At 53.6% G+C, this 22,967-nt stretch overlaps 1 protein-coding gene across 1 annotated transcript in view; it reads right to left on the bottom strand.

Moving 5' to 3' along the window:
- The window catches only part of LOC140385675 (tRNA endonuclease ANKZF1-like), a 191,171-nt gene that overhangs the window by 97,776 nt on the left and 70,428 nt on the right, over positions 1-22,967 (bottom strand). The window contains 4 exon segments of the mRNA XM_072468078.1: positions 12,903-13,001; positions 14,837-15,059; positions 19,043-19,196; positions 22,241-22,362. Of these exon segments, the coding sequence (XP_072324179.1) occupies positions 12,903-13,001; positions 14,837-15,059; positions 19,043-19,196; positions 22,241-22,362 (598 nt within the window).

The raw sequence follows: 22,967 nt of genomic DNA, 5'->3' as shown, positions 1-22,967 counted from the left end.
TCCCCGTCAGTGTGAGAGAGAGAGAGACCGTACAGTCCTACTCCCCGTCAGTGTGAGAGAGAGACCGTACAGTCCTACTCCCAGTCAGTGTGTGAGAGAGAGACCGTATAGTCCTACTCCCCGGCAGTGTGAGAGAGAGACCGTACAGTCCTACTCCCCGGCAGTGTGAGAGACCGTACAGTCCTACTCCCCGTCAGTGTGTGAGAGAGAGACCGTACAGTCCTACTCCCCGTCAGTGTGTGAGAGAGAGAGACCGTACAGCCCTACTCCCCGTCAGTGTGTGAGAGAGAGACCGTACAGTCCTACTCCCCGTCAGTGTCAGAGAGAGACCGTACAGTCCTACTCCTCGTCAGTGTGTGAGAGAGAGACCGTACAGTCCTACTCCCCGTCAGTGTGTGTGAGAGAGACTGTACAGTCCTACTCCCCGTCAGCGTGAGAGAGAGAGAGACCGTACAGTCCTACTCCCCGTCAGTGTGAGAGACCGTACAGTCCTACTCCCTGTCAGTGTGTGTGAGAGAGACTGTACAGTCCTACTCCCCGTCAGCGTGTGAGAGAGAGAGACCGTACAGTCCTACTCCCCGTCAGTGTGTGAGAGAGAGAGACGGTACAGTCCTACTCCCCGTCACTGTGAGAGACCGTACAGTCCTACTCCCCGTCAGTGTGTGTGAGAGAGACCGTACAGTCCTACTCCCCGTCAGTGTGACAGAGAGACCGTACAGTCCTACTCCCCGTCAGTGTGAGAGAGACAGACCGTACAGTCCTACTCCCCGTCAGTGTGAGAGAGAGAGACCGTACAGTCCTACTCCCCGTCAGGGTGTGAGAGAGAGAGACAATACAGTCCTACTCCCTGTCAGTGTGTGAGAGAGAGAGACCGTACAGTCCTACTCCCCGTCAGTGTAAGATAGCGAGAGACCGTACAGTCCTACTCCCCGTCAGTGTGTGAGAGAGACCGTACAGTCCTACTCCCCGTCAGTGTGAGGGTGAGACCGTACAGTTCAACCCCCGTCAGTGTGTGTAAGAGAGACCGTACAGCCCAACTCCCCATCAGTGTGTGTGAGAGAGATCGTACAGTCTTACTCCCCGTCAGTGTGTGTGAGAGAGAGACTGTACAGCCCTACTCCCCGTCAGTGTGTGTGAGAGAGAGAGACCGTACAGTCCTACTCACCATCAGTGTGTGTGAGAGAGAGAGAGAGAGACCGTACAGTCCTACTCCCCGTCAGTGTGATAGAGAGAGACCGTAGAGTCCTACTCCCCGTCAGTGTGTGAGAGAGAGATCGTACAGTCCTACTCCCCGGCAGTGTGAGAGAGAGACCGTACAGTCCTACTCCCCGGCAGTGTGAGTGACCGTACAGTCCTACTCCCCGTCAGTGTGTGAGAGAGAGACCGTACAGTCCTACTCCCCGTCAGTGTGTGAGAGAGAGAGACCGTACAGCCCTACTCCCCGTCAGTGTGTGAGAGAGAGACCGTACAGTTCTACTCCCCGTCAGTGTCAGAGAGAGACCGTACAGTCCTACTCCCCGTCAGTGTGTGAGAGAGAGACTGTACAGTGCTACTCCCCGTCAGCGTGAGAGAGAGACCGTACAGTCCTACTCCCCGTCAGTGTGAGAGACCGTACAGTCCTACTCCCTGTCAGTGTGTGTGAGAGAGACCGTACAGTCCTACTCCACGTCACTGTGAGAGACCGTACAGTCCTACTCCCCGTCAGTGTGTGTGAGAGAGACCGTACAGTCCTACTCCCCGTCAGTGTGAGAGAGAGACCGTACAGTCCTACTCCCCGTCAGTGTGAGAGAGACCGTACAGTCCTACTCCCCGTCAGTGTGAGAGAGAGAGACCGTAGAGTCCTACTCCCCGTCAGTGTGTGAGAGAGAGACCGTACAGTCCTACTCCCCGTCAGTGTGAGAGAGGGAGAGAGACCATACAGTCCTACTCCCTGTCTGTGTGTGTGAGAGAGACCGTACAGTCCTACTCCCCGTCAGTGTGAGAGAGAGACCGTACAGTCCTACTCCCCGTCAGTGTGAGAGAGAGAGAGAGACCGTACAGTCCTTCTCCCCGTCAGTGTGTGAGAGAGACCGTACAGTCGTACTCACTGTCAGTGAGAGAGACCGTACAGCCCTATTCGCTGTCAGTGTGTGTGTGAGAGACCGTACAGTCCTACTCTTCGTCACTGTGTGTGTGAGATCGTAGTCCTACACCCGTCAGTGTGTGTGAGAGACACCGTACAGTCCTACTCCCCGGCAGTGTGTGAGAGACCGTACAGTCCTACTCCCCATCAGTGTACAAAGAACAAAGAACAAAGAAATGTACAGCACAGGAACAGGCCCTTCGGCCCTCCAAGCCCGTGCCGACCATACTGCCCGACTAAACTACAATCTTCTACACTTCCTGGGTCCGTATCCTTCTATTCCCATCCTATTCATATATTTGTCAAGATGCCCCTTAAATGTCCCTATCGTCCCTGCCTCCACTACCTCCTCCGGTAGTGAGTTCCAGGCACCCACTACCCTCTGCGTAAAAAACTTGCCTCGTACATCTACTCTAAACTTTGCCCTTCTCACCTTAAACCTATGCCCCCTAGTAATTGACCCCTCTACCCTGGGGAAAAGCCTCTGACTATCCACTCTGTCTATGCCCCTCATAATTTTGTATACCTCTATCAGGTCGCCCCTCAACCTCCTTCGTTCCAGTGAGAACAAACCGAGTTTATTCAATCGCTCCTCATAGCTTATGCCCTCCATACCAGGCAACATTCTGGTAAATCTCTTCTGCACCCTCTCTAAAGCCTCCACATCCTTCTGGTAGTGTGGCGACCAGAATTGAACACTATACTCCAAATGTGGCCTAACTAAGGTTCTATACAGCTGCAACATGACTTGCCAATTCTTATACTCAATGCCCCGGCCAATGAAGGCAAGCATGCCGTATGCCTTCTTGACTACCTTCTCCACCTGTGTAGCCCCTTTCAGTGATCTGTGGACCTGTACTCCTAGATCTCTTTGACTTTCAATACTCTTGAGGGTTCTACCATTCACTGTATATTCCCTACCTGCATTAGCCCTTCCAAAATGCATTACCTCACATTTGTCCAGGTTAAACTCCATATGCCATCTCTCCGCCCAAGTCTCCAGACAATCTAAATCCTGCTGTATCCTCAGACAGTCCTCATCGCTATCCGCAATTCCACCAACCTTTGTGTCGTCTGCAAACTTACTAATCAGACCAGTTACATTTTCCTCCAAATCATTTATATATACTACAAAGAGCAAAGGTCACAGCACTGATCCCTGTGGAACACCACTGGTCACAGCCCTCCAATTAGAAAAGCATCCCTCCATTGCTACCCTCTGCCTTCTATGGCCTAGCCAGTTCTGTATCCACCTTGCCAGTTCACCCCTGATCCCGTGTGACTTCACCTTTTGTACTAGTCTACCATGAGGGACCTTGTCAAAGGCCTTACTGAAGTCCATATAGACAACATCTACTGCCCTACCTGCATCAATCATCTTAGTGACCTCCTCGAAAAACTCTATCAAGTTAGTGAGACACGACCTCCCCTTCACAAAACCGTGCTGCCTCTCACTAATACGTCCATTTGCTTCCAAATGGGAGTAGATCCTGTCTCGAAGAATTCTCTCCAGTAATTTCCCTACCACTGAAGTAAGGCTCACCGGCCTGTAGTTCCCGGGATTATTCCTGCCACCCTTCTTAAACAGAGGAACAACATTTGCTATTCTCCAGTCCTCCTGGACATCCCCTGAAGACAGCGAGGATCCAAAGATTTCTGTCAAGGCCTCAGCAATTTCCTCTCCAGCCTCCTTCAGTATTCTGGGGTAGATCCCATCCGGCCCTGGGGACTTATCTACCTTAATATTTTTTAAGACACCCAACACCTCGTCTTTTTGGATCACAATGTGACCCAGGCTATCTACACCCCCTTCTCCAGACTCAACATCTACCAATTCCTTCTCTTTGGTGAATACTGATGCAAAGTATTCATTTAGTACCTCGCCCATTTCCTCTGGCTCCACACATAGATTCCCTTGCCTATCCTTCAGTGGGCCAACCCTTTCCCTGGCTACCCTCTTGCTTTTTATGTAAGTGTAAAAAGCCTTGGGATTTTCCTTAACCCTATTTGCCAATGACTTTTCATGACCCCTTCTAGCCCTCCTGACTCCTTGCTTAAGTTCCTTCCTACTTTCCTTATATGCCACACAGGCTTCGTCTGTTCCCAGCCTTTTAGCCCTGACAAATGCCTCCTTTTTCTTTTTGACGAGGCCTACAATATCACTCGTCATCCAAGGTTCCCGAAAATATGTATGTGAGAGAGATCGTACAGTCCTACTCCCCGTCAGTGTGTGTGAGAGAGAGAGACCGTACAGCCCTACTCCCCATCAGTGTGTGTGAGAGAGATCGTACAGTCCTACTCCCCGTCAGTGTGTGTGTGAGAGAGACTGTACAGCCCGACTCCCCGTCAGTGTGTGTGAGAGAGAGAGACCGTACAGTCCTACTCCCCGTCAGTGTGTGTGTTTGAGATCGTAGTCCTACTCCCCGTCAGTGTGTGTGTGAGAGAGACTGTACAGCCCGACTCCCCGTCAGTGTGTGTGTGAGAGAGAGACCGTACAGTCCTACTCCCCGTCAGCGTGTGAGAGAGAGAGACCGTACAGTCCTACTCCCCGTCAATGTGAGAGAGAGACCGTACAGTCCTACTCCCCGTCAGTGTGTGAGAGAGACCGTACAGTCCTACTCCCCGTCAGTGTGTGAGAGAGACCGTACAGTCCTACTCCCCGTCAGTGTGAGAAAGAGACCGTACAGTCCTACTCCCCGTCAGTGTGAGAGACCGTACAGTCCTACTCCCCGTCAATGTGAAAGAGAGACCGTACAGTCCTACTCCCCGTCAGTGTGTGAGAGAGACCGTACAGTCCTACTCCCCGTCAGTGTGTGATAGAGAGACCGTGCAGTCCTACTCCCCGTCAGTGTGAGAGAGACCGTACAGTCCTACTGCCCGTCAGTGTGTGAGAGAGAGACCGTAGAGTCCGACTCCCCGTCAGTGTGTGAGAGAGAGACCGTACAGTCCTACTCCCCGTCAGTGTGAGAGAGAGACCGTACAGTCCTACTCCCCGTCAGTGTGTGAGAGAGACCGTACAGTCCTACTCCCCGTCAGTGTGTGAGAGAGACCGTACAGTCCTACTCCCCGTCAGTGTGAGAGAGAGACCGTACAGTCCTACTCCCCGTCAGTGTGTGAGAGAGAGACTGTACAGTCCTACTCCCCGTCAGTGTGAGAGAGAGAGAGACCGTACAGTCCTACTCCCCATCAGTGTGTGAGAGAGAGAGACCGTACAGTCCTACTCCCCGTCAGTGTGTGAGAGAGAGAGACCATACAGTCCTACTCCCCGTCAGTGTGTGATAGAGAGACCGTGCAGTCCTACTCCCCGTCAGTGTGAGAGACCGTACAGTCCTACTCCCCGTCAGTGTGTGTGATAGAGAGACCGTACAGTCCTACTCCCCGTCAGTGTGAGAGAGAGACCGTACAGTCCTACTCCCCGTCAGTGTGTGAGAGAGATCGTACAGTCCTACTCCCCGTCAGTGTGAGAGAGAGACCGTACAGTCCTACTCCCCGTCAGTGTGAGAGAGACCGTACAGTCCTACTCCCCGTCAGTGTGTGAGAGAGACCGTACAGTCCTACTCCCCGTCAGTGTGTGAGAGAGAGAGACCGTACAGCCCTACTCCCCGTCAGTGTGAGAGAGAGAGACCGTACAGTCCTACTCCCCGTCAGTGTGAGAGAGAGAGAGAGAGAGAGACCGTACAGTCCTTCTCCCCATCAGTGTGAGAGAGAGACCGTACAGTCCTACTCCCCGCCAGTGTGTGAGAGAGACCGTACAGTCCTACTCCCCGTCAGTGTGTGAGAGAGAGAGACCATACAGTCCTACTCCCCGTCAGTGTGTGATAGAGAGACCGTGCAGTCCTACTCCCCGTCAGTGTGAGAGACCGTACAGTCCTACTCCCCGTCAGTGTGTGTGATAGAGAGACCGTACAGTCCTACTCCCCGTCAGTGTGAGAGAGAGACCGTACAGTCCTACTCCCCGTCAGTGTGAGAGAGAGACCATACCGTCCTACTCCCAGTCAGTGTGAGAGAGAGACCGTACAGCCCTACTCCCCGTCAGTGTGTGTGCGAGAGAGACCGTACAGTCCTACTCCCCGTCAGTGTGTGTGCGAGAGAGACCGTACAGTCCTACGCCCCGTCAGTGTGAGAGAGACCGTACAGTCCTACTCCCCGTCAGTGTGTGTGTGAGATCGTAGTCCTACCCCCGTCAGTGTGTGAGAGAGAGACCGTACAGTCCTACTCCCCGTCAGTGTGAGAGAGAGACCATACCATCCTACTCCCAGTCAGTGTGAGAGAGAGACCGTACAGCCCTACTCCCCGTCAGTGTGTGTGCGAGAGAGACCGTACAGTCCTACGCCCCGTCAGTGTGAGAGAGACCGTACAGTCCTACTCCCCGTCAGTGTGAGAGAGAGACCGTACAGTCCTACTCCCCGTCAGTGTGAGAGAGAGAGAGACCGTACAGTCCTACTCCCCGTCAGTGTGTGAGAGAGAGAGACCGTACAGTCCTACGCCCCGTCAGTGAGAGAGAGACCGTACAGTCCTACTCCCAGTCAGTGTGAGAGAGAGACCGTACAGTCCTACTCCCCGTCAGTGTGTGTGAGACAGATCGTACAGTCCTACTCCCCGTCAGTGTGAGAGAGAGACCGTACAGTCCTACTCCCCGTCAGTGAGAGAGAGACCGTACAGTCCTACTCCCCGTCAGTGTGAGAGAGACCGTACAGTCCTACTCCCCGTCAGTGTGAGAGAGAGACCGTACAGTCCTACTCCCCGTCAGTGTGTGAGAGAGACCGTACAGTCCTACTCCCCGTCTGTGTGTGAGAGAGACCTTACAGTCCTACTCCCCGTCAGTGTGTGAGAGAGACCGTACAGTCCTACTCCCCGTCAGTGTGAGAGAGAGACCGTACAGTCCTACTCCCCGTCAGTGTGTGAGAGAGAGACTGTACAGTCCTACTCCCCGTCAGTGTGAGAGAGAGAGAGACCGTACAGTCCTACTCCCCATCAGTGTGTGAGAGAGAGAGACCGTACAGTCCTACTCCCCGTCAGTGTGTGAGAGAGAGAGACCATACAGTCCTACTCCCCGTCAGTGTGTGATAGAGAGACCGTGCAGTCCTACTCCCCGTCAGTGTGAGAGAGACCGTACAGTCCTACTCCCCGTCAGTGTGTGTGATAGAGAGACCGTACAGTCCTACTCCCCGTCAGTGTGAGAGAGAGACCGTACAGTCCTACTCCCAGTCAGTGTGAGAGAGAGACCATACCGTCCTACTCCCAGTCAGTGTGAGAGAGAGACCGTACAGCCCTACTCCCCGTCAGTGTGTGTGCGAGAGAGACCGTACAGTCCTACGCCCCGTCAGTGTGAGAGAGACCGTACAGTCCTACTCCCCGTCAGTGTGAGAGAGAGACCGTACAGTCCTACTCCCCGTCAGTGTGAGAGAGAGAGAGACCGTACAGTCCTACTCCCCGTCAGTGTGTGAGAGAGAGAGACCGTACAGTCCTACGCCCCGTCAGTGAGAGAGAGACCGTACAGTCCTACTCCCAGTCAGTGTGAGAGAGAGACCGTACAGTCCTACTCCCCGTCAGTGTGTGTGAGAGAGATCGTACAGTCCTACTCCCCGTCAGTGTGAGAGAGAGACCGTACAGTCCTACTCCCCGTCAGTGTGAGAGAGACCGTACAGTCCTACTCCCCGTCAGTGTGTGAGAGAGACCGTACAGTCCTACTCCCCGTCAGTGTGTGAGAGAGAGAGACCGTACAGCCCTACTCCCCGTCAGTGTGAGAGAGAGAGACCGTACAGTCCTACTCCCCGTCAGTGTGAGAGAGAGAGAGAGAGAGAGACCGTACAGTCCTTCTCCCCATCAGTGTGAGAGAGAGACCGTACAGTCCTACTCCCCGCCAGTGTGTGAGAGAGACCGTACAGTCCTACTCCCCGTCAGTGTGTGAGAGAGAGAGACCATACAGTCCTACTCCCCGTCAGTGTGTGATAGAGAGACCGTGCAGTCCTACTCCCCGTCAGTGTGAGAGACCGTACAGTCCTACTCCCCGTCAGTGTGTGTGATAGAGAGACCGTACAGTCCTACTCCCCGTCAGTGTGAGAGAGAGACCATACCGTCCTACTCCCAGTCAGTGTGAGAGAGAGACCGTACAGCCCTACTCCCCGTTAGTGTGTGTGCGAGAGAGACCGTACAGTCCTACGCCCCGTCAGTGTGAGAGAGACCGTACAGTCCTACTCCCCGTCAGTGTGAGAGAGAGACCGTACAGTCCTACTCCCCGTCAGTGTGAGAGAGAGAGAGACCGTACAGTCCTACGCCCCGTCAGTGAGAGAGAGACCGTACAGTCCTACTCCCAGTCAGTGTGAGAGAGAGACCGTACAGTCCTACTCCCCGTCAGTGTGTGTGAGACAGATCGTACAGTCCTACTCCCCGTCAGTGTGAGAGAGAGACCGTACAGTCCTACTCCCCGTCAGTGAGAGAGAGACCGTACAGTCCTACTCCCCGTCAGTGTGAGAGAGACCGTACAGTCCTACTCCCCGTCAGTGTGAGAGAGAGACCGTACAGTCCTACTCCCCGTCAGTGTGTGAGAGAGACCGTACAGTCCTACTCCCCGTCTGTGTGTGAGAGAGACCTTACAGTCCTACTCCCCGTCAGTGTGTGAGAGAGACCGTACAGTCCTACTCCCCGTCAGTGTGAGAGAGAGACCGTACAGTCCTACTCCCCGTCAGTGTGTGAGAGAGAGACTGTACAGTCCTACTCCCCGTCAGTGTGAGAGAGAGAGAGACCGTACAGTCCTACTCCCCATCAGTGTGTGAGAGAGAGAGACCGTACAGTCCTACTCCCCGTCAGTGTGTGAGAGAGAGAGACCATACAGTCCTACTCCCCGTCAGTGTGTGATAGAGAGACCGTGCAGTCCTACTCCCCGTCAGTGTGAGAGAGACCGTACAGTCCTACTCCCCGTCAGTGTGTGTGATAGAGAGACCGTACAGTCCTACTCCCCGTCAGTGTGAGAGAGAGACCGTACAGTCCTACTCCCAGTCAGTGTGAGAGAGAGACCATACCGTCCTACTCCCAGTCAGTGTGAGAGAGAGACCGTACAGCCCTACTCCCCGTCAGTGTGTGTGCGAGAGAGACCGTACAGTCCTACGCCCCGTCAGTGTGAGAGAGACCGTACAGTCCTACTCCCCGTCAGTGTGAGAGAGAGACCGTACAGTCCTACTCCCCGTCAGTGTGAGAGAGAGAGAGACCGTACAGTCCTACTCCCCGTCAGTGTGTGAGAGAGAGAGACCGTACAGTCCTACGCCCCGTCAGTGAGAGAGAGACCGTACAGTCCTACTCCCAGTCAGTGTGAGAGAGAGACCGTACAGTCCTACTCCCCGTCAGTGTGTGTGAGAGAGATCGTACAGTCCTACTCCCCGTCAGTGTGAGAGAGAGACCGTACAGTCCTACTCCCCGTCAGTGTGAGAGAGACCGTACAGTCCTACTCCCCGTCAGTGTGTGAGAGAGACCGTACAGTCCTACTCCCCGTCAGTGTGTGAGAGAGAGAGACCGTACAGCCCTACTCCCCGTCAGTGTGAGAGAGAGAGACCGTACAGTCCTACTCCCCGTCAGTGTGAGAGAGAGAGAGAGAGAGAGACCGTACAGTCCTTCTCCCCATCAGTGTGAGAGAGAGACCGTACAGTCCTACTCCCCGCCAGTGTGTGAGAGAGACCGTACAGTCCTACTCCCCGTCAGTGTGTGAGAGAGAGAGACCATACAGTCCTACTCCCCGTCAGTGTGTGATAGAGAGACCGTGCAGTCCTACTCCCCGTCAGTGTGAGAGACCGTACAGTCCTACTCCCCGTCAGTGTGTGTGATAGAGAGACCGTACAGTCCTACTCCCCGTCAGTGTGAGAGAGAGACCATACCGTCCTACTCCCAGTCAGTGTGAGAGAGAGACCGTACAGCCCTACTCCCCGTTAGTGTGTGTGCGAGAGAGACCGTACAGTCCTACGCCCCGTCAGTGTGAGAGAGACCGTACAGTCCTACTCCCCGTCAGTGTGAGAGAGAGACCGTACAGTCCTACTCCCCGTCAGTGTGAGAGAGAGAGAGACCGTACAGTCCTACTCCCCGTCAGTGTGTGAGAGAGAGAGACCGTACAGTCCTACGCCCCGTCAGTGAGAGAGAGACCGTACAGTCCTACTCCCCGTCAGTGTGAGAGAGAGACCGTACAGTCCTACTCCCCGTCAGTGTGTTTGAGAGAGATCGTACAGTCCTACTCCCCGTCAGTGTGAGAGAGAGACCGTACAGTCCTACTCCCCGTCAGTGTGAGAGAGACCGTACAGTCCTACTCCCCGTCAGTGTGTGAGAGAGACCGTACAGTCCTACTCCCCGTCAGTGTGTGAGAGAGAGAGACCGTACAGCCCTACTCCCCGTCAGTGTGAGAGAGAGAGACCGTACAGTCCTACTCCCAGTCAGTGTGAGAGAGAGAGAGAGAGAGAGAGACCGTACAGTCCTTCTCCCCGTCAGTGTGTGTGAGAGACCGTACAGTCCTACTCACTGTCAGTGAGAGAGATTGTACAGCCCTATTCGCTGTCAGTGTGTGTGTGAGAGACCGTACAGTCCTACTCCCCGTCAGTGTGTGTGTGAGATCGTAGTCCTACCCCCGTCAGTGTGTGTGAGAGAGACCGTACAGTCCTACTCCCCGTCAGTGTGAGAGTGAGACCATACCGTCCTACTCCCCGTCAGTGTGAGAGAGAGACCGTACAGCCCTACTCCCCGTCAGTGTGTGTGCGAGAGAGACCGTACAGTCCTACTCCCCGTCAGTGTGTGTGCGAGAGAGACCGTACAGTCCTACGCCCCGTCAGTGTGAGAGAGACCGTACAGTCCTACTCCCCGTCAGTGTGTGTGTGAGATCGTAGTCCTACCCCCGTCAGTGTGTGTGAGAGACACCGTACAGCCCTACTCCCCGTCAGTGTGTGTGAGAGATCGTACAGTCCTACTCCCCGTCAGCGTGAGAGAGAGATTGTACAGCCCTATTCGCTGTCAGTGTGTGTGAGAGAGAGAGAGAGATCCAAATTTATCTCGGCCCTGCATCCTCCACATGGCAGAATATCTTCCCAATTCAAATAAAAACATAACCCTGAAAAAACCTTGTTGCCCTGGCAGTATCTGCGGAGAGACGATTAGAATCATCTCTCTCGGTGCTGAGTTTTACCTTTACAAAGTGGAAGGACAGGGCAGGATGGGTCCGTTATGGTTGCTCACCCGGGATTCGTTTTTTAAACAAGTCCTTAAATTCACCTTGGAACTGTTCACAAGCAGACCTCTTGAAAAGCCTCGAGATTCTCCTTGACTAGGTTTTCTGAAGACATTTCCTGGTCCCCTTTAACCCTCCTAATTCCATGTTTAAATTCCTCCCTACTATCAGTGTGCTCCTCAAGGGCTCTGTCAGTGTTTAGATGCCGAGACCTATCGCCTGCTTCCTTTTCCCTTTTGACGAAGTTTACAATTTCCCTCGTCACCATGGCTCCCGAATCCTGCCATTCCTGTCCTTCATTTTTGTGGGGACATGTCTGTGATGGTGTCGGCAGTGATGGCGACGGCAGTGATGGTGACGGCAGTGATGGTGTCGGCAGTGATGGCGACGGCAGTGATGGTGACGGCAGTGATGGTGTCGGCAGTGATGGTGACGGCAGTGATGGTGTCGGCAGTGATGGTGACGGCAGTGATGGTGTCGGCAGTGATGGTGTCGGCAGTGATGGTGACGGCAGTGATGGTGTCGGCAGTGATGGTGTCGGCAGTGATGGTGTCGGCAGTGATGGTGTCGGCAGTGATGGTGACGGCAGTGATGGTGACGGCAGTGATGGTGACGGCAGTGATGGTGTCGGCAGTGATGGCGTCGGCAGTGATGGCGTCGGCAGTGATGGTGACGGCAGTGATGGCGACGGCAGTGATGGCGACGGCAGTGATGGTGACGGCAGTGATGGTGACGGCAGTGATGGTGACGGCAGCCGGCACGGAGTGGACTGCGGCAGTTCAGGGAGTTACCAGCTTCCACAAAGTATGCGCCCTCCATATGCCCATTCCACCTACCGATACTGGACTTCCCCAAAAGCCCGTCCACCACCTACAAGGCACAAGTCAGGAGTGTGCTGGAATACTCTCCGCTTGCCTGGGTGAGTGCAGCTCCAACAACAGTGAAGAAGCTCAGCACCATGCAGGACAATGCAGCCCGTTTGATTGACACCCCATTGCTCTCCCTACACAAGATCCATGGTAGGAACTCAGGAAGGCTCTTTCAACAGCACCTTCCAAATCCACGACCACTACCATCGAGAAGGACAAGAGCAGCAGATACCTGGGAACCCCACCACCTGGAGGCTCCCCTCCAAGTCACCACACGGACTGCCACTGGGAAGAATCATAGATTATCATAGAATTTACAGTGCAGAAGGAGGCCATTCGGCCCATCGAGTCTGCACCGGCTCTTGGAAAGAGCACTCTACCCAAGGTCAACACCTCCATCCTAACCCAGTAACCCCATCCAACACTCAGGGCAATTTTGGACAGTAAGGGCAATTTATCATGGCCAATCCACCTAACCTGCACATCTTTGGACTGTGGGAGGAAACCGGAGCACCCGGAGGAAACCCACGCAGACACGGGGAGAATGTGCAGACTCCGCACAGACAGTGACCCAAGCCTGAATCGAACCTGGGACCCTGGAGCTGTGAAGCAATTGTGCTAACCACTGTGCTACCATGCTGCCCCTAAAGAAGGCAGCTCACAACCAGCTTCTAAAACATGAAGTAGGTCAAAGGCTTAAGGTGCTTCTCACCATCTCTTTCAGAATCTGATGCGTCTCGCATTGGTTTCAGTTTCTCATTCCAAGCTCTCCTGTTCGGCCTGTTAATCGTAGCAACATCTGTATCCTTCGCTAGAACAAACAAAATTTCACTGTAGCAACTCATAGGACCATTATCGATCACCGCGTTAGAGCAGAATCCCAGGGTCCTGCGTGGTGTCAATGAAAATATGGAAAGATACTTCATTTGAAGTCTGGCAATACCTGATCTAAGAAACATGAGAGAATGTCGGGGAAAATCCCACGAAGGGTTAACAGCAGCTGCAGGAGAGGACTGTGAAATGCAGATAGCCTTCGTCCAGAAGGCTGTGCAAACAAAGCAAGCAGGTCTTTCAAGACCAATCGAGTGAATTTTAGTGTACAGCTAAAAGCAATGTTTCGCACCTCCTTTTGAAGTTAGGTAAGCAGATGGAAAAGAATGGATGAGGTTCAGTTGAATTAGGTGACAAAGGTGTGAAGTTCTGCTGACATCAGGTAAATGAAAGAAAGCTGGAGACATGTCTACGGGAACACACGTTAGACCCAAATCAAAGTCAAAATTATGAGCTGGGGACACAATTTGAGAATAATAAAACTATAGAAATGACAGGAATCAAAAGTCACACCACGTTGAAATCAAAGCATTTTTGAACATCACAAAGGAAACAATGTAATCAGAGACCTATGAGCTGAGATCATGCTCAAAATGAATACGTAGTCATGTTAGAAAAATCCAAGTGAAATAAAAGTTACTTGACAATAAAGCCATAAAAACTTAATAACTGTTAGAAAGATATATAAACCCTGAGAAAGGGGCAGAGAAGGAACAAGAGTCAGCTCTCACAGCTCGGTCATGGGAGAGGGACAGAGCAAAGCAGCCGAGCTAAAACAGCTAATACATCTGAGAAAGACCAAAAGCTAAAGGAGAGAAAGCCAGCTCTCACAGCTCAGTACGTGGGAAAGATAGAGCATGGCAACCGAGCAGAACAGCAAATACATCTGAGGAAGACCAATAGCTAAAGAAGAGAGATTGTCAAGGTGGACCTGAAGGTCTCTTCAACAAACCAGGAGAATCCACAGCAGATCTCTTTACTTTTCTGTAAAGATAGTGATTGCATCTTTTAAAAGAAAAAATATAATAAAATAACTTAAAAGTTTTAACCTGAAACAGTGGTTATTACAAAACCTACTTTACTTACTTCGCAACGCAGGACCCAGGATATCGATGCGACTAAGTGGTAAGTAGGTAAAATTCTTCTGTGAAGGTATGGGTTATACGGGATAACTTGAAAACATAGTTTGACCTGAATCGCACCTGCCAAAGCCTGCACAGGAGTCGGGGAGTGAGAATTCCTGTTCACAATTTAGAATGTCGACCCTTTTTGGTATAGGGGGAATTCTAAGAATAGTGGTGAGTTTTTACCTTCAGTGGTTACACCGAGACACACCTGGGCACACTTTTTTACTCGTTCCTGGGTCGGGGGCGTCGCAGGCTGTGCCACCTTTTATTGCCCATCCCCAATTGCCCTTGAGGGGCAGTTAAGAGTCAACCCCATTGCTCTGGGCCTGGAGTCACATGGAGGCCAGACCCGGTAAGGACGGCAGATTTCCTTCCCGAAAGGACATCAGTGACGCAGGTGGGGTTTTACAACAATCGACAATGTCAGAATTTTAAATTCCAGACATTCTATTGAAGCTAAATTCCATCGCCGGCTGTGGTGGAATTGGAACCCGGGTCCCCGGATTGTAATCCTGGGTCTCTGGGTTACTGGTCCAGCGACAATCCCACTACGGCACCGCCTGGAATGCAGACAGGGGGCTGGGGGGAGGGACCTGGACCGCAGCCAGGCACGGTGGGGGTCCCTGGGCAGTGAGACTGGACACTTGGTGACACAGAGGTGGCTTGTGTTGTGCACAATGGGCCTCACCGTAAATCTCCACGGACGACAGAACTGAATGGACCCGTTTCACTTCTTTAAAGGTGGCTCTCCTCGTGAGGAAAGGAATTCTCCGCAGTCGGATGTCGCTGGAGTGTAGGGTGGAGTCTTTGCCACCGAAGAAGATACCCTTGTTGTAGCTGGGACTTCGGAGGAAGATGGCACTTGCCACCCGGAGAGACTCGGACCAACTCGCTAACAAATTCTCAACATCCTACAAGCAGGAGAAGAACAGGCCGGTTAACAAAACCAAGGAACAAATCAGTGCTGTATTATAATTACTGCATACAACCACAAATTGGTACAGTACAGGTGAGGCCATTCAGCCCAACTTGACAGGACAGTTTGCTTGAAAGAGCAATTCAACTAACTCCACTCATGCTGCTCTTTCCCCACAGACCACACCGTCCGAGGGTCAGTACTGAGGGAGTGCCGCACTGTCAGAGGGTCAGTACTGAGGGAGTGCCGCACTGTCAGAGGGTCAGTACTGAGGGAGTGCTGCACTGTCAGAGGGTCAGTACTGAGGGAGTGCCGCACTGTCAGAGGGTCAGTACTGAGGGAATGCCGCACTGTCAGAGGGTCAGTACTGAGGGAGCGCCGCACTGTCAGAGGGTCAGTGCTGAGGGAGTGCTGCACTGTCAGAGGGTCAGTACTGAGGGAGTGCTGCACTGTCAGAGGGTCAGTACTGAGGGAGTGCCTCACTGTCAGAGGATCAGTACTGAGGGAGTGCTGCACTGTCCGAGGGTCAGTACTGAGGGGGTGCCGCACTGTCAGAGGGTCAGTACTGAGGGACTGCTGCACTGTCAGAGGGTCAGTACTGAGGGAGTGCCGCACTGTCAGAGGGTCAGTACTGAGGGAGTGCCGCACTGTCAGAGGGTCAGTACTGAGGGAGCACCGCACTGTCAGAGGGTCAGTGCTGAGGGAGTGCTGCACTGTCAGAGGGTCAGTACTGAGGGAGTGCTGCACTGTCAGAGGGTCAGTACTGAGGGAGTGCCTCACTGTCAGAGGATCAGTACTGAGGGGGTGCCGCACTGTCAGAGGGTCAGTACTGAGGGGGTGCCGCACTGTCAGAGGGTCAGTACTGAGGGACTGCTGCACTGTCAGAGGGTCAGTACTGAGGGAGTGCCGCACTGTCAGAGGGTCAGTACTGAGGGAGTGCCGCACTGTCAGAGAGTCAGTACTGAGGGAGTGCCGCACTGTCAGAGAGTCAGTACTGAGGGAGTGCCGCACTGTCAGAGGGTCAGTACTGAGGGAGTGCCGCACTGTCAGAGAGTCAGTACTGAGGGAGTGCCGCACTGTCAGAGGGTCAGTACTGAGGGAGTGCCGCACTGTCAGAGGCTCAGTACTGAGGGAGTGCCGCACTGTCAGAGGGTCAGTACTGAGAGAGTGCCGCACTGTCAGAGGGTCAGTACTGAGGGAGTGCTGCACTGTCAGAGGGTCAGTACTGAGGGAGTGCCGCACTGTCAGAGGCTCAGTACTGAGGGAGTGCCGCACTGTCAGAGGGTCAGTACTGAGAGAGTGCCGCACTGTCAGAGGGTCAGTACTGAGGGAGTGCTGCACTGTCAGAGGGTCAGTACTGAGGGAGTGCCGCACTGTCAGAGGGTCAGTACTGAGGGAATGCCGCACTGTCAGAGGGTCAGTACTGAGGGAGTGCCGCACTGTCAGAGGGTCAGTACTGAGGGAGCACCGCACTGTCAGAGGGTCAGTGCTGAGGGAGTGCTGCACTGTCAGAGGGTCAGTACTGAGGGAGTGCAGCACTGTCAGAGGGTCAGTACTGAGGGAGTGCCTCACTGTCAGAGGATCAGTACTGAGGGAGTGCTGCACTGTCCGAGGGTCAGTACTGAGGGGGTGCCGCACTGTCAGAGGGTCAGTACTGAGGGACATGCTGCACTGTCAGAGGGTCAGTACTGAGGGAGTGCCGCACTGTCAGAGGGTCAGTACTGAGGGAGTGCCGCACTGTCAGAGGGTCAGTACTGAGGGAGTGCCGCACTGTCAGAGAGTCAGTACTGAGGGAGTGCCGCACTGTCAGAGGCTCAGTACTGAGGGAGTGCCGCACTGTCAGAGGGTCAGTACTGAGGGAGTGCCGCACTGTCAGAGGCTCAGTACTGAGGGAGTGCCGCACTGTCAGAGGCTCAGTACTGAGGGAGTGCCGCACTGTCAGAGGCTCAGTACTGAGGGAGTGCCGCACTGTCAGAGGGCCAGTACTGAGGGAGTGCCGCACTGTCAGAGAGTCAGTACTGAGGGAGTGCCGCACTGTCAGAGGGTCAGTACTGAGCGAGTGCCGCACTGTCAGAGAGTCAGTACTGAGGGAGTGCTGGACTGTCAGAGAGTCAGTACTGAGGGAGTGCCGCACTGTCAGAGAGTCAGTACTGAGGGAGTGCCGCACTGTCAGAGGCTCAGTACTGAGGGAGTGCCGCACTGTCAGAGGGTCAGTACTGAGGGAGTGCCGCACTGTCAGAGGCTCAGTACTGAGGGAGTGCCGCACTGTCAGAGGGTCAGTACTGAGGGAGTGCCGCACTGTCAGAGGGTCAGTACTGAGGGAGTGCCGCACTGTCAGAGAGTCAGTACTGAGGGAGTGCCGCACTGTCAGAGGGTCAGTACTGAGGGAGTGCCGCACTGTCAGAGAGTCAGTACTGAGGGAGTGCCGCACTGTCAGAGAGTCAGTACTGAGGGAGTGCCGCACTGTCAGAGGCTCAGTACTGAGGGAGTGCCGCACTGTCAGAGGGTCAGTACTGAGGGAGTGCCGCACTGTCAGAGGGTCAGTACTGAGGGAGTGCTGCCCTGTCAGAGGGTCAGTACTGAGGGAGTGCTGCACTGTCAGAGGGTCAGTACTGAGGGAGTGCCGCACTGTCAGAGGGTCAGTACTGAGGGAGCGCCGCACTGTCAGAGGGTCAGTACTGAGGGAGTGCCGCACTGTCAGAGGGTCAGTACTGAGGGAGTGCTGCACTGTCAGAGGGTCAGTACTGAGGGTGTGCCGCACTGTCAGAGGGTCAGTACTGAGGGAGTGCTGCACTGTCAGAGGGTCAGTACTGAGGGAGTGCTGCACTGTCAGAGGGTCAGTACTGAGGGAGTGCTGCACTCTCAGAGGGTGAGTACTGAGGGAGTGCTGCACTGTCAGAGGGTCAGTACTGAGGGAGTGCTGCACTGTCAGAGGGTCAGTACTGAGGGAGTGCTGCACTGTCAGAGGGTCAGTACTGAGGGAGTGCCGCACTGTCAGAGGGCACGATCTTTAACAAGGGCCCCTGCTTGCCACCTCATGTGGAACTGAAAAATGATATGTCTACAATTAGAAGTTTTCTATACCCGTGTTGCTTGTGAGCTTCAGCTGTGCATAAATTGGACACAATGGGCTGGATTCTCTGCAGCCCGATGCCTTAATCGCGGCCTGGATTAATCCAGTTTGACGCCGTCGATTCCGCGGGCACCGGAAATCGGTGTCACCGTGGAGTCACTGGGGGCCATTGCCAGAGGCCTGCTCATCATTCGTTCGCTCCCAACCGGCCGAGTTCCCGACGGCGTGGAACTAACCACCTATTGCCGGTCGGGATGCTCGCGTGGCGGCTGCACTCAGTCCGCGGCCCACCCGGCTGGGGGCGGAGTGATCGGAGTCCTGCTGGGGGCCTTATAGGCATCCGGGGATTAAGTGTGCGGGGGTTGAGGCTGGGGCGCATGGCCGATCGGGGGGGAATCTTTCTTCAGTCTGGCTCCGCGGTCCGAATCCGCCATGGAGCACGGCCGCTGGAGGCCCGGGACATGCACACGCGTGGCCGCTGGAGGCCGGCGCCATGCACACTCGTGGCCTCTGACCCGCAAGTGCGGGGGATCGTATCTGCAGCAAAAGCTGAAAGATTCACTCTGGGTCCCTGCAGGGCTAGGAATTTGTTTACGTTTTTCCAGTAATTTCGCGAGTAAAACTCCGCCGTTCTTACGCCAGCGTGGGGACAGTCTTATTTTCAGAGAATCCAGCCTAATATTTCTTAAATTACAACCGTGCCCGGACTTCAGATGCACGGCGTTAGCTGCAAAGTGGTTTGGAACATTCTGACTGGTGACAAATGCTGACGGAAAGCCTGCTTGTCTCCATCGAAGTCCAATATCGTGCGGCTATGAGCCACGCGGCCCTTGCCAATGTGCTTCGTGGTGAGTGTGCTTTGTACACAGGGGCAATCAAGGTGAGGGAGATTACAAACCAGTCACCTTGACAAGAGCAGCTTCGTTGTAACGCCGGAGCGAGGCGCCAGCTGACTTGGGCACTCGGCTTCGGTTCTGAGCGTCCCGTGCGCCCTGGGCAACTCCACGCTTCGCTCGCACGGTATATCGATGAAACGTCTTATGGAGGACTGCTTCATTCCTGAGGGAGAGGAATAATCATACCGAGTCATTAAATACAGCACAACATACAGCCCCACCACTGTCAAACACTCCCAGGACAGGTACAGCACAGGGTTAGATACAGAGTAAAGCTCCCTCTACACTGTCCCCATCAAACACTCCCAGGACAGGTACAGCACGGGGTTAGATACAGAGTAAAGCTCCCTCTACACTGTCCCCATCAAACACTCCCAGGACATGTACAGCACGGGGTTAGATACAGAGTAAAGCTCCCTCTACACTGTCTCCATCAAACACTCCCAGAACAGGTACAGCACGGGGTTAGATACAGAGTAAAGATTCCTCTACACTGTCTCCATCAAACACTCCCAGGACAGGTACAGCACGGGGTTAGATACAGAGTAAAGCTCCCTCTACACTGTCCCGATCAAACACTCCCAGGACAGGTACAGCACGGGGTTAGATACAGAGTAAAGCTCCCTCTTCACTGTCACCATCAAACAGTCCCAGGACAGGTACAGCACGGGGTTAGATACAGAGTAAAGCTCCCTCTACACTGTCCCCATCAAATACTCCCAGGACAGGTACAGCATGGGGTTAGATACAGAGTAAAGCTCCCTCTACCCTGTCCCCATCAAACACTCCGAGGACAGGTACAGCACGGGGTTAGATACAGAGTAAAGCTGCCTCTACACTGTCCCCATCAAACACTCCCAGGACAGGCACAGCACGGGGTTAGATACAGAGTAAAGCTGCCTCTACACTGTTCCCATCAAACACTCCCAGGACAGGCACAGCACGGGGTTAGATACAGAGTAAAGCTCCCTCTACACTGTCCCCATCAAACACTCCCAGGACAGGCACAGCACGGGGTTAGATACAGAGTAAAGCTCTCTCTACACTGTCCCCATCAAACACTCCCAGGACAGGTACAGCACGGGGTTAGATACAGAGTAAAGCTCCCTCTTCACTGTCCCCATCAAACACTCCCAGGACAGGTACAGCACGGGGTTAGATACAGAGTAAAGCTGCCTCTACACGGTCCCACTGGTGACAGAGTTATAGTACACAAGAACAGCTCAGTGGGCTGTACAGCTGATTTGTGTTGCAGAGCGAGGCCAGCAGCGTGGGTTCAATCCCCGTACCAGCTGTGGTTATTCATGAAGGCCCCGCCCTCTCAACCTTGCCCCTCCCCTGAGGTGTGGGGTTCTCAGGTTAAATCACCACCAGACAGCTCTGCCCCTCAAAGGGGAAAGCAGCCTATGGCCATCTGGGGCTATGGGGACTTCTGCTGTCCTTACCTGGTCAGTCCTACATGTGTCTCCAGACCCACAGCAATGTGGTTGACCCTGAAGTGCTCTCTAAAAGTTGAAGGGCAATTAGGGATGGGCAATAATTGCTGGCCCAGCTCCTGGTGCCCACCTCCCATCAATTAATTTTTTAAAAAATGATCCAGACGGGAGAGATGGAATGGCGGGCGTATTAACGCAGAGAATTATATATTTTATGAGGAAGAACCAGTGGCTGGTTTAGCACAGTGGGCTAAACAGCTGGCTTGTAAAGCAGAACAAGGCCAGCCGCGTCGCTTCATTTCCCGGATCAGCCTCCCCGAACAGGCGCTGGAATGTGGCGACTAGGGGCTTTTCACAGTAACTTCATTGAAGTGACAACAAGCGATTATTATTATAATTCTGTGAGGAGTGCAGGAGCACAGACCGAGGGGTCTCTGGGCTGGTTGAGATAGCGGTTATTGAGGAATACAGAATCTTGGGGTTTATTTTAGACATGAAGGAGGAGGTTATGATTATAAGGGGTGGGAAGAGTAGATGCAAAGATACTGTTCTCATTGATGTCGGGATGGAGAAGCAGAGGGTATCAATTTCAGGTAATTGGCGAAAGTAGCAAAGGCAACATGGGGAAAACATGTTGACGCAGCGAGAGCCGATGATCGAGAATACACTGTGTCTGTGTGATTGAGGCAGTTTCAATCGAGGTTTAAAGAAGGCACTGGATAATTATTCTCTCCTGGATGCTGCCAGGAATGAAGTATTTCCAGCATTTTCTATTTTGCTTTCATTATTTCACCAGCCAGTCAGGTCAGTAATTTCCCCTCAAGTCCATGAATTGGTTCTATCTCCTGCCAGAGCCGTCGTTCACACATGGAGCAGGAAGATGTCCCATCAACGTGGGTGGAACAAGTGACGCTGGAGCATTCCTGTCTGTGCCCATTGAGCAGGGCATTGGCTGCGATTGTGGCCTTTGGCAACCAGTTCAAACCACAGCGACCCACCACATTAAGGCCATTGTGGGTACACAGTGTCACTAATCCTCAGTCAATGCTCTTGCCAAGCTACACGGCCATGTAGTAACCCACAAGTCACGTAAAGGTGACCCCTTCAGTAACCTCTTGGACCGATTTCCATAAAACTTTTGTAAGTTAGTACCTACCCATTCTAAATTGCTTCAGAATTTGAGTTCTGATTTGCAATACAGCAAAGCAGAAGGATGAATTAATAGGTTTTTAAAAACTCTTTCGATATTGCATTACAGTATTTTCAACAAAGGAGTCCAATCTTTCTTATTTCTATTGCATGGACGGCACGGTAGCACAGTGGTTAGCACAATTGCTTCACAGCTCCAGGGTCCCAGGTTCGATTCCCGGCTTGGGTCACTGTCTGTGCGGAGTCTGCACGTTCTCCCCGTGTCTGCGTGGGTTTCCTCCGGGTGCTCCGGTTTCCTCCCACAGTCCAAAGATGTGCTGTGGTGTAATTAGGACATTCTGAATTCTCCCTCGGTGTACCCAAACAGGCGCCGGAATGTGGCGACTAGGGGCTTTTCACTGTAACTTTATTGCAGTGTTATTGTGAGCCTACTTGTGACAATAAAGATTATTATATTATTGCGTGTGCCTGGTCATGTATAAACATTTATTTAAAAAGAGTTGCATCTGAAATGAATCTTGACTCTATCCACCCACTCTCCCAGCTCGACTCCCCCAGGCACTCAGAGGGTGCTCTTCCGCCAGCCACTTGTGCTTTAATAGTCACGCGGTCTCGTATTTACCCTCGAAACACAGCTCCAGCAAAATGTCCGCCACCGGTCATCAGAATAATCCAGACAGTTTGAGGGTTGAGGCTGAGCAGTGACGACAGGAGACTGTCCTCGTCCTCATGCTCCACGACGCCCTGTGGAAACAGAGGGACTGCCGTCCATTACTGGCATATTGCACGAGATCCAGGAACTCACACAAGTGGCTGCTCAAACTGCAGTCTTCGCACCTGGACTTTACTTCACAACCCTGCACCCTGACAATGACTGTCCCTGTCCCTGACATACTCCCGGGAAAACAGCCCGAGTACGAGTAAGATCCAAATCCAGCCCTCCCCACACTGAACCCCTTCCAGCTCTCCCCACACTGAACCCCTCCAACTGCAGGCACAGAGCCAATGGCTGTTACCATCCCCCCCCGTTACCATCCCCCCCCCCGTTACCATCTGCCCCGTTACCACCCCCCACCCCCCCCGTTACCATTCCCCCCCGTTACCATTCCCCCCCGTTCCCATCCCCCCCCGCTCCCATCCCCCCCCGCTCCCATCCCCCCCCGTTCCCATCCCCCCCCGTTCCCATCCCCCCCCGTTACCATCCCCCCCCGTTACCATCCCCCCCGTTACCATCCCCCCGTTACCACTCCCTCTGTACTGCACTGAAGTGTCAGTTTTGTTATTTGTACTTCAGCCCTGGAGTGGGATTCGAACCTTGATTCAGAGGCGAGAGTGCGACAACTGAGGCA

The sequence above is a fragment of the Scyliorhinus torazame genome, chromosome 2 (genome assembly GCF_047496885.1).
Source record: "Scyliorhinus torazame isolate Kashiwa2021f chromosome 2, sScyTor2.1, whole genome shotgun sequence".
Classification (NCBI taxonomy): Eukaryota; Metazoa; Chordata; class Chondrichthyes; order Carcharhiniformes; family Scyliorhinidae; genus Scyliorhinus; species Scyliorhinus torazame.
Note: the sequence above shows the minus strand (reverse complement) of the source record. Positions and strands in the feature narration are given on the sequence as shown.